Source organism: Anolis carolinensis, chromosome 2 (assembly GCF_035594765.1).
Source record: "Anolis carolinensis isolate JA03-04 chromosome 2, rAnoCar3.1.pri, whole genome shotgun sequence".
Taxonomy (NCBI): Eukaryota; Metazoa; Chordata; class Lepidosauria; order Squamata; family Dactyloidae; genus Anolis; species Anolis carolinensis.
In genome coordinates this window covers 305,629,025-305,641,070 of record NC_085842.1, presented here as the reverse complement: position 1 = coordinate 305,641,070, position 12,046 = coordinate 305,629,025, and the positions used below count along the sequence as shown (strand labels likewise).

The window sequence follows — 12,046 nt, the reverse complement described above, 5'->3', positions numbered from 1 at the left end:
TTGAAATATTAAATTTTAAAATACTAATCTAAACGTATCTATCTTGAAACCAAAATAAATACAATTCTAAAAGTCCTTTCACATCAAAGATATTTCAACCACTTTTGTTTCTGAAATCTGTTTTCTCTTGATTTTTTAAAAAATTATTATAGGCGTTTTTAAATAAAATATTTCAGGATGAAGGGTTCATATACATATTTCCCCTAATATTATTACTAAAAATGGGGTAAAATGTAAACTTTCAATCTTTGTACTATAACGGCTGTTCTGTTAGAAAAGTCATGAGAAATTAACTCTTATGATCTGTCAAAACCTTTTCACTCTACTGAGAGGGAAAAAACTTGTTAAAAGCATTTTCAAATAATGGGCTTTTGCACCACTAGTTCTGGTGAATATAGATGCAGGATCTCAGTTTTAATTGTTTATCTTAAACCCTCCTCCATAAGATTTCTCAAAGATTATCTAAGAGTCTTTAAGCCACTTCTCATGAGCTTCTATGATCCTCCTTTGTGATATTTTGGGAAATGGCTAATGAATAGTATCAAGTTTCCTCAAACCTTTATTGAGGGTCACATCCATGACAATCCTATCCTTTGGTCCAGGCCCCTTGCGACTGACGGAAGAAGCATCTCCATCTTCGCTGCCAGATAAAGAAGCTCCTCCACTCGAACTGGAGCTTGGTTTGCCTGACCGGCTCAGCAACGTTCGAGCTGGAGTGAGGCTTGGGCTTCGGAGTCTGGTCCGTACTGTGAGAGTCACCACACCTTTCTTGAGTTGCTAAAGAAACAACAGAACCACTTGTTAAGTTAAATAATAAATTTTATGGATTTCCCATAAAGTTAAATGGTATGATTACATATAATATTGTATAGGACTGAGATTATGGAGTAATATTGGCCATTACTAATCGGCAAATGTTTGCTAATCTCTGCCAAAAATATTAATTCTATCCTGTAGTAATGATACTTGAGTGATCATATATGCATTCTCTCACATTTCAGAACTCAAATACCGCATACATACACTACATACACACATTATGCTAATCAAAACCTGTACTGGCACTGGTTTCGATGGTCATAATGAAGATCAACTCCAAAAAGGAATCTGTCAAAGGGAGCTATTCTGAATCTAGTTTTGCCCATCTTTGGAATTTAGGGCAACATGATTATGTATATAGTAAGCTCTGTAATGCAAGATAGATCATTCTGATTTCACAAAATGATGAACATTTGTAACATTTGCAAAATACTACAATGGCCATGTAGCAGTTATGTTTGTATTATGAGTAGTTGTTATTTCTATTGTGTCGGGGAAACTCTGTCTGCAATTCTCTTACCTTAAAAGTTTTAATGGCTTCCTGGTGGGTTAGACCTTGTAAGGTTTCTCCATTAACTTCCAGAAGTTCATCACCTGGTAACAAAAAATCCACATCAATATTACGAAATGAGATATAGTCCTTTTCTCAAGAATATAAGCAAATTGCAACAGTCACACTTGTCTCAAGCAGACAAGAGTTCTTTCTCCCACCCTGGACATTCCAGAGATATATAAACCCCACTTGCCTAGTTTCCAACAGACCTCACTACCTCTGAGGATGCCTGTCATTGATGTGGGCAAAACATCAGGAGAGAATGCTTTTGGAACATGGCTATAAAGCCCGGAAAACTCACAGAAACCAAATATAAGCAATCTTAAGCATATTCAGTTTCATTACTTTCACTTTTTTCATAAAATGTGAAATCAAAAGCAAGTCCTCAGAGCAAGCTGTATATGACCAGCTAAAAATATTTATGGCTATTACCCCAAGTGTTGTTCCTATTAATCCTACTATTTAAACATGGTTTATACATTAAATTTATACATGAAATGGTGCATCATATGAAATGGAATGAGCTCCACAAAAGCGTATCCTAGAAATTTATTTTTCTCATTGTCTAAAGTGTTACAGGATCCCTTTTTATCAATTTGGCATTCCAACTCTTGGAATCCTGGTTCTATCGAAGCCTCTCTCAGTCCCTTAACTTGGTTATGCAAGTAGTTGGGCTTATACAAATTTGTTCATTGTTGCAATACCTTCTTTCAATCTGCCATCAGCAGCTGCAGCTCCATTTGGGAAAATGGTCTTCACAAAAATTCCCATGCGCCCCCGAGCAGAATCCTGTCCTCCTACAATGCTGAATCCAAGACCCTGCCACATATGGGAAAGAAGGGAAATGAGAGGGAAATAGGATAGAATAGATTATAATCTTGCTATTATTCATTCATAGACTGTTGGCAGATCAAGGAGCCAATATGAACACTGCATCTATATAAAATCTGGGCTTGAAAAAGTGCAAATGTTCTTTAAAACTACAATACAAGGAAACCAGACTGCACAATGTTACACTCTGAAAGTATCTGAAGTTTTTGAGTACCTGAAGTTTTTTGTCCTGTCTTGCAAGACAGTCTTATGTATAACATACTACAGCATAGGTGGGCAACTACCTGGAGCTAAGGGTCCCCAGGAGACCTTGGAGGAACCCTGCTATTGTTTTCATGTTCTGAAAATAAATGGGAAAAAATGCCTAATATTGATCCAATGCCAAGATCACTTCCTATTTTTTTTTAAAGCAGCCTTTCCTTGATCCAAAATCTGCCAGGGAGCCAAAAAGATGTGAGAAAATTGTTCCACATTCCCCACCAGGGCCAATCTGAAGGCAATTTTTTCTATTGGGCTCACTTTCTTTATCCTTGCATTAATTGAGAGATCATCTTTACTATGATCAGACTATCAATTTCCAGGAAAGGTCACAGCTAAGAAACTAGCCAAAGGCCATTTTCCATGACACCAAGGTCACATGTGGCTTTAATGTCAAATATGCATCTAAGAGCATTGTCTAGCTGTAAACATGCTCTTTAAGCGGAGTGTAATTCCATCCCAATAAGTGGAACATTGATCATGTCTCCATCCCTTCAGGACTTGAATTAACAACTATGAATACCATACTATTTTTGACATTAAATAGTTTGTAGTTGTAGAGCAAGAATGAACAACGTATCATCTACTCTGTGGGTTAAATGTAGACTCCAAGGGTCTTTCTGCAGCTCTGACTCCATTTCCCTCATCCTGTCAAAATTACTCAGACATCATGTATTACCTGTTTATTTCAATGGCTTTTTAAATTTCCCCCCAAATTCTACAGTGGAGCATTAGTTGTCTGACCTATTCAAGAGCTTCAAATGAGGTATTGGTACTTACTATGACTCTTCACTCTTGGAGCTGAAGAGGAGCAACCTACTACCCAGTGGGTTATTCCGTATACTAATATCAAAGGTAGGATTCCAAATTTATTTTGCTTCTTGTACCATTGATTTCTCTCCTCAAATTTAATTATGTAGTCTTTCACCAAAAAGCTCAATTCAACTATTTCAATGGTGATGAATATTACAGTCAAGTTACAGGCAATCCCCAGGTTACAAATAATATGGGTTCCATAGGTTTGTTCTTAAGCTGGAAGTTGGAACAGCTGCATTTTTAAGTGTTAGCTGATATGTTTTGTTTCCTACCCAAGTCCCTGTTTGGAAGACTTCACCTCACTTTCTGTCCCTGTGACAACTGGATTTTGAACATATTGGCTTATTGTGTAAACAGATTGGTGAGAAATCTTCAGTGGAGACACCTTTTCCCATGATAATTCTTCCAGGACTGAATTTCCCTTGCTAAGGGTAGATTTCCTCTCACTTCCTATTGTCTCAATCCCCTTCTTAACTATGAGTCGGATGTAAGATGGATATTTGCAACTCAGCGACTCTCTGTATAAGAATGTAAAATAACTACAACCTACTATGTGTAAATTTTCATACAAACTTAATGGGTATGCAAACAACAACAACAACAACAACTTTATTTTTATACCCCGCCTCTATCTCCCCAAAGGGGACTCAGAGCGGCTTACATGGGGCCAAGCCCGAATAAAAACAATAGCAATATAAAACACAACAATAGACAAAGAACATGCACAATTATAAAAATTTATCGCAACCCAGATACTAATGAAGTTGGTAGCATAAGCTTTCACAGACTAAATTTGCTTTCAGTATTGATCACATCTCTACACTCCCAAGAATGAGTGTATATGATAAGTACCAACATATCATTTTCTGGGCGGTGCAGAGAAACAATCCACTGCCAAATAGTTACTCTATCCATTAGATGTTGAGCTGAGAATTTTTGATTTTATTAAAAGTACAGTATAGGTTGTAGAATCTTACAGCTGAAAGTTGCTTCTGCTGACCTATATTTCTCTAATCTGCAATGTTAATAAATGTGAATGGTTCCTTCTACTCTAGTGCCCCAAAGATATCCTCCAAAGGCACAGATAATGTATACAGTTGAATAATTGCCATTGATCTTGCTAAATGAGCACATACGTTCTCTGGTTTATGAACTAAATTATAACATAAATGTATAGATGCTTTTAACCACTTTGATATCATGTGTTTAGAGACACGCCACGTACTTAACTTTGGGTTAAAAACACAGGGACAGTTTCAGTACATTTAATGCTTTTTGTTAGTGTACTAATATTGGCTGGAATTGTGCTGAGTAATTATGTAACCCAGACTTACACACTCTTGACGGATTCATATTCACAATCCCTACAGAGCCACTAGCTTAGGGAATACATATGGACTGTGAAAGTTCCCACTGAGCAGCAGCCAATGTGATCAACGGAAGTCTATTCACCAATGCTCCCCGCACACATACTTGAGCAATCTCAAGCCCATGGAAGGAAACTGCAAGAGGGGTGCTGTTTCTGCCTATTGTATCAGAGTTCACTCACAGGAGAGAATGGATCTGTCACTTAGCTGTTATCTGATCAATTAGGGGAAGAGACCACTGCTGATTGCAGCAGCTGCTGCTCAACAAGTAAGAATGGGAGATTTCAGGTGGGAATTGGTGCGTAACACAGTATCAACAGATATGTACATGCTGTTGTTGTTTATTCATTCAGTCGCTTTCGACTCTTCGTGATCTCATGGACCAGCCCAGGCCAGAGCTTCCTGTCAGCCATCGCCACCCCCAGCTCCTTCAAGGTCAAGCCAGTCACTTCAAGGATAACGTCCATCCATCTCGCCCTCGGTCGCCCCCCCCCCCTTCCTTTTTCCTTCCATATTCCCCAGAATCATTCTCTTCTCCAAGCCTTCCTGTCTTCTCATTCTGTGGCCAAAGTGCTTCATATTTGTGTTGTCGAAGGCTTTCATGGCTGGGATCACAGGGCTGTTGTGTGTTTTCTGGGCTGTATGGCCATGTTCCAGAAGTATTCTCTCCTGACATTTTGCCTACATCTATAGCAGGCATGCCTCAGAACCTCTGAGGATGCCTGCCATAGATGTGGGCGAAACGTCAGAAGAGAATACTTCTGGAACATGGCCATACAGCCTGGAAAACACACAACCCTACTTCATCTTTGCCTCTAATATCCCTCCAGTGAGCAGTCGGGCATTATTTCCTGGAGGATGGACTGGTTGGATCTTCTTGCGGTCCAAGGCACTCTCAGAATTTTCCTCCAACACCACAGTTCAAAAGCGTCTATCTTCCTTCGCTCAGCCTTCCTTATGGTCCAGCTTTTGCACCCATAGGTTACTATGGGGAATACCATTGTTTTAACTATGCAGACCTTCGTTGCCAGTATGATGTCTCTACTCTTCACTATTTTATCGAGGTTGGCCATTGCTCTCCTCCCAAGAAGTAAATGTCTTCTGATTTCCTGGCTGCAGTCTGTACATACACATTCACAATTGTCCAACATGGTTCCATCTGTACAATTTTACTGCTCTGTGGACATCAAGTATACGCCACTTTTTCCAATGGAATGGAATGGATATGGACAAAATTTAAGTAAATGAAGTATCCAAAAGTGCACAGATGTATATAATGACTTAGAAAAGAAGGCTCTATCATCAGACAAAGCCTTTTATTTGTAAACCAACATAAATTCTCACTTGTAGAATGTGCTCCCACTTCTGAAATTCTCCTAGCTCATGGTATTAGCTAACAGAAAAACCAAAAAGCATTTTTAAAATGCTTTTTTACTGGCCCCAAAAGGGGCTCTATTAAGTTTTTCAATATTAAATTTAAGACCCGAGTTGGCAACCCATTCAACATTCTTGGAGCCTTCAAATTTGTTCCTCTTAGGGAACATTTAACATGACGATTTACTATTAATCTCTGTCTCTCTACTGAGATAACTGTTGCTAATACCTTTTTAATGTCTTTGGATGAAATCCCTTTTCAATGCTTGCTTCGAAAAAAGCGAACACACCCCTTGCTTGTATCTTATGCACACACAGGTTTATTACACCACGATATGAATGCTTTCCATGTCATAACATAAATCCTGAGAGCAGAGTTCCTTTGGGAAGCTAGTATCGTCTCTACTACCGGTACTCAATATTATAGTTTTAACAACTGGCTGCATTCAATTTTCAAGCAGTTGGTTTTAGCCATTGTGAGTTTGGGTGGCTTAAAGACCCATTGACTAACAAATCTTTCCTCAAGGGAAGGCTAATTGGCAGTCTGATAGACACTTGAAACAGAACAGAAAACTGCAGACATCAAGGACAAAAAGAAGCTATCACTATCACCTGAGCTTTTTCATTTATATTTCTCTGTAACACCCTCTGTATTATAGCCTGAGGAGGGAATCCATAAAGTAGACACTATGACCATGACTGTGTGAGAGCAGCATATTATTGTGCATTTAGACTTCCATCTACTGAAACATATCTTTATAAATTTGCATACCCCATTGATGCAAACATATTTACCCCAGTTTCCTGTAGCTGATTGAAAACATGTTTCAAAGCCCATTCCCCTTCAAGGGACCTTGTAGCGACTCAAGTAATCTGCCTGAATATTCAGAATTCTTTTTGCATGAATAGCAGAAATAGATTGGAATAGTTATTTCTGCCAATCTCAACAGTGTGTTCACATCTTTCATCAGCCAGAAGGACCAAGAAGCACTCCCCCTTGCCTATGCTCACTCTCACTGTCATATTGTCTGTGGAAATTTTAATGTGTTTTCCATTGACAATGTCTACAAAGTGTTAGCAGGGCCAACCTCACTGCTTTTAACCTCCAAGTAATCCATAATTTATTTCCTTTCTCTGAGGGACCACTCATCCTGAACAAGTCTTTCGTTCCAAAGCATGTGCCATCCCATTAAGCTTGCATCCATTGTTATGAATATTTTTTCCAGAAGAACAAATGGCACATCCACATTCTTTCCCAACAAGCCCTATTTTCCTTGTAGTGATATTTTCTTACTATTGTCAGAAACATCAGCAATATCCTCATGTGAAACTGAACCATGGCACTAAATGTATTGTTGAAACTAACCGTCCTAGGGTTTTTGCCAAATATGCTGTATCTACTGGATTCAGATACACTATTCTTTCTATTTCTCAGTGTGTATGCACCCTTCTTTCCTGTGGCAGAAATTAACATGACAGCTGTGATGTTGTACCATTAATGTCACTACAATGATGGATCCTACCTTTGCAGCCTGGCAAGTATTTCCAAGATGCTGAAGATCTTGGAATCTGGGAAATAACACCTGCATCTTTTCCCAGTTGTGGAGTGACTCATCTCTGACCCACCTTGGCCTGTTACTTTCAAAAAATCTCTCTGTTATCAAAACCCTTTCATCTCTAAAATGAAGAAAAAGTACTTTTTGGTTTCCTGTCAAGCCTCTTTTTCTGATATAAAGGCATTGATTGTTGAGGGAGATTTGTCTTCCACAAAATCCAAGCCTCTTCCCCCCTTCACTAAAAGACAAGACATAGCAAACTGAGATAAAGCAAACTTGCATTCAAAAGTTTCCCTTGCAAGACTTTATAATACAAAGGATAAACTAGGAACAAGGTGAAGGTGGAGAGGAATCAGTGGTACAAATTGAAAACAACTTTGAACTCCTTCTTCTGATACAGGTGCATAGAATAGCCCAGCGGGGAGTGAATGGTTCTAGAGCAGGCTTGCACAACCAGCAGTTCTCCAGGTGTTTTGGGCTTCAGATCCCAGAATTCCTGACCCTGGACAAGATTGCTAGGACTTCCGAGAGTTGGAGACCGAAAGATCTGGATGGTTGCAGGTTGTGCAGGCCTGCTCTAGAGGGTATGTTTTTACATGCACACATACAAATGTATTCATGCACACACTCACATGACCTACATGTTCTTAAATATGCTTACCTTTCCTTGACCCTTCATCAGGACAATGTTGGAAATAATAGATGGCTGAGTGAGTCGCCAAGGGTATTCAACCTGAGCTGCACTTAGAGAGCGTGTGGATTTCTTAACAATAGGATACTCCTAGGCAAATAAATTACAGGTTACAATTATGCAAAAGTCAAAAATGTTTTGTTTCACTTCTTCCCCAAAACAAGCATTCTTTTTACATGTTCTTTTCCGTTCCATTTCCAAATTACCTGCAGCTCAAAAGACAGTTGCATCTGTCGAGTAGAAAATTTAGGTCCCGTTTTATGCTAATTTAACTAATCTACGACACCATAAAACCTTCCAGTAGTGTGCGTAAGAATAAGGAAGTACTCCATCAAGAACTTGGTGTCACAAGTGGACAGTGAAATGGCAGCTCCCCTTGTGGCTGGAATCGAGCAACTCTCATGAAGCTGGAAGCTGGAAAATGTTAAATTGCCTCTGTGTGTGTCTATAGTTATGTATGTCTAATGGCATTGTTGTTTGCCATGTATATGTGCATTGTGATCCGCCCTGAACCCCCTTCGAGGTGAGAAGAGCGGAATATAAATACTGTAAGTAAATAAATAAATAAATATATGCAAAAGGATATTTTAGCACCTTAGCTGGAAGTTGATAGCATAAACTTTAATAAATTAAGTCAACTTCCTCAGGTGCATAGAAAGAAGTGTCTAGAGCCAACCTTCTACAGAACTCTCCATTTTAGGTGGGGCTGCCCTCCCTGAACAGAAACAGGGAGATGTCTGGCTGTGTTCTTTCCCTTTAAGTTCCTTTCTCACCCCTTTTCTCTTCCCAACACTCACATGAAGAATTTTCTTCCTCCATGTTCTTTTCCCCTCTAAGAGACAGTAACCAACAAAGCTAACATAGTGGCTATTACAGGGACTAGTTAACCATTTAATCATTGCAAACTGCTGCTGCCTGTCTCACCTGTCTGGTTCCTGTGTCCAGATGCTGGGGAAGAGAATGTTTTCTCCCTCCACGGGAATATTTCATTGCTATTTCATAATTCACATCTCCATTTTCTACTGTCAACTCATCATCTTCTCCTACAGACTCTAAACGAGTTGCCGCCCCTAAGGTATAACCCAGACATGTCATTTATTATACATATATATCAAAGCATCTTTTAACATCTATCAGTTGTGATGGAATCAGGTACATTAATTTTAGCATTTTGTATGTACACTCAGAGATGACTGATGGGGACATTTTCTAAATCATCAAAACCAAGTAAGATAAATTTTATTTTTATAGATATACACATAGAGAGAGAGCAATCAAGTGGATAGCATTAATTTATTATAGAAGCAATAGATGTAGCTTACCCATCTTAAAACACTATACTTGAGAGTAGCTTAATATTTATCCAAACTTCTTACTACAATGTGTAGTGTTTCTGTGCACAGGTTCTTAAGAACCAGAGCCAAAAAGAAACTACCAAAGTCATTAGAAGTAGCACCCTAATTGGCATCAAAATAAATAAAGGCAAAACTGAAAAGAAGGAAATTCACAACCTTACTAAAAGCAGCAAAAGTGAGACATGATTGCAACACCTTCTGATTCCAAAATCAGAAGGAAGCCCAATCCCAAGTGTTTAGCAAACAGGCTTCTGCAAGTGATTATTTTCTCAAAAAAGGCTTCATAAGAATTGTGCAACCTTCCATTCATCCCCACTGTACCTTGGGATCGGCTCCTGTACTTCAAAATACCACCACCTCGAGTTGGACTTTCACCATTTTCTTTGGATCCCTCTTCACCTGAAGGATCTGGAGACTTATCTGTATCTGGCACATCTGTATCCTAAAGGAGAAGGAAAGGAGAAATGTTATTAAACTATATCGTATTTTCAAAGCCAGATAAACCATTATCCCAAGAACAACGAGAAACTTCAGATCAAGTACAGTAGTTCTGCTTGCTATGGCATGACCACACAATACTACACTTGATCTTAGCCAAAAGGCCGAGAAGCATGACCACACAGACAATTCAAGCCTTGGAAAGTATCCCTTATCTTTCTCCTTCCGCTGTAGTTTAGAAATGTAGGGACTCATTGTGAGATGGCAGAAGAAGTTATGCTCCCACAAGGACAAATAATAAATACTGGAAGCTTTGTCAGCAGATGGAAAGGTGCATTCTTATACATTCTGGATGTTTTTATAGTTATGTGTAATAGAAAACAGTAACATAAATAGCTGGTATATGAATCTGTGGCTGCTCTTATGCAGGTAAGCCTTTCTCACAGGCACAGTTTCAGTTCATGTTTCAAACTGTACACGGATAAAAAGCAAATGCAACTTGCTACGCTGCCATCATCCAGTTCTCTGGAGTGGATCTCCCTCTCAACTGCCACTGCTCAGGAACCATCCTGAGTGCATGGGAGAAGAAGAAAGCATCATACTGGATTTTACTGTCTCTCCCAAGCCTATCCCTTTCATCTCATTCCTTTTACATTAGGCAAGGAATACCTAAGTAACAGGCACAAAGAACTGTAGTTGATGTTGCTGCTACCTCCTCCTTCCTCCTCCTCTTATTATTTGTTACCCACCTATCCTAATGGCTCAAGGCAGAATACAACACAGCCAAAACATACATTATAATAAATTTAATAAATTTATTCTTATATCCCGCCCCATCTCCCCGAGGGGACTCGGGGCGGCTCACAACAATAATAAAAACAGTGACAAATTACACATTGTAAAATCAAACATGAAAAGCAGTCATACAATCAATACATACATCACATGTTAAAAACAAGGAGATAAAACAGTTCTAGGCCGAAATAGAGGGCTTCTGTAGCTTCGTGGCAGAAGTATTCAGCAAGGTATCAATAATCATGGCAGAACACTCTCTAATTAAATTAAATGGGCAGACAAATCAACCCCCAAAAATTAGTCGTCGAAGGCCCTCTGGAAAAGCCAGGTTTTAAGGCTTTTTCGAAAGGCAAGGAGGGTGGGGGCCTGTCTAATCTCCCTCGGGAGTGAGTTCCAGAGGCGGGGGGCCACAGCGGAGAAGGCCCTCTCTCTCGTCCCCACCAGCCGCAACTGTATAAAATACACTCTCCAAAAATCATGGTATAAAGATCAAAACACAGCAGCAATAGAATGCAAATCCAAACTCATGGTTCAAAGTTGACTGGGTAGGCCTATCAGAAGAGATGGGTCTTTCTTTAGTTGCGTCTTAAAATCGGACAGCTCATTTATCTATCAGGTATCTTCTGGCAGGTCATCCCACAGTTTTGGGGCGGTCAATGTAAAGTTGGCAGTTGCCAGTCCGGTTCTGGATGGTACCCTGAATGTCCCCGAGAGGACCTCGAGTACCTAAGGAATGGGTTATATGGGGAAAGGCAATCCTATAGGTAATCTAGACCCAAACCAAGTGGTTTGAACATTAGATTATGACTCTAGAGACCAGGGTTCAAATTCCCACTTGGCATGAAAACCAGTAGTTGACCTTGATCAAGTCACACACTTCCAGCCCCAAAGGAAAGCAAAAAACAGACCATGTCCATACAAATCTTCTTTGTCTTAGAGTTACCATGCATCAGAAATGTCATGAAGACATACAACAATAACTACTAAACGGTAACTATCGGTTGTTGGACCCAGCCTTCTAGCAACATCAACAGTGATCAGGATAGAATGCATTGATAGTACAGTTGGCCTGAATGATAATTGGGGTAGCTTCTCCCATGCTGTTTTGCATTTAAAATATGCTTTTTCAAATTTAGAAGATGGCTTTTAGGGCCTTAAAGTTTTTAACCCCCTCTTTAGGCATTTCTGACATT

At 39.4% G+C, this 12,046-nt stretch overlaps 1 protein-coding gene across 4 annotated transcripts in view; it reads right to left on the bottom strand.

Moving 5' to 3' along the window:
• The window catches only part of pdzd2 (PDZ domain containing 2), a 315,666-nt gene that overhangs the window by 33,231 nt on the left and 270,389 nt on the right, over positions 1-12,046 (bottom strand). For all 4 annotated transcript variants that reach the window (XM_008118592.3, XM_008118591.3, XM_008118594.3 and 1 more), the window contains 6 exons: positions 9,942-10,062; positions 9,190-9,335; positions 8,236-8,355; positions 2,077-2,191; positions 1,340-1,413; positions 558-777 (listed from right to left, as the gene is read on the bottom strand). In XM_008118592.3, the coding sequence (XP_008116799.2) occupies positions 558-777; positions 1,340-1,413; positions 2,077-2,191; positions 8,236-8,355; positions 9,190-9,335; positions 9,942-10,062 (796 nt within the window). The remainder of the gene's footprint in view (positions 1-557; positions 778-1,339; positions 1,414-2,076; positions 2,192-8,235; positions 8,356-9,189; positions 9,336-9,941; positions 10,063-12,046) is intronic.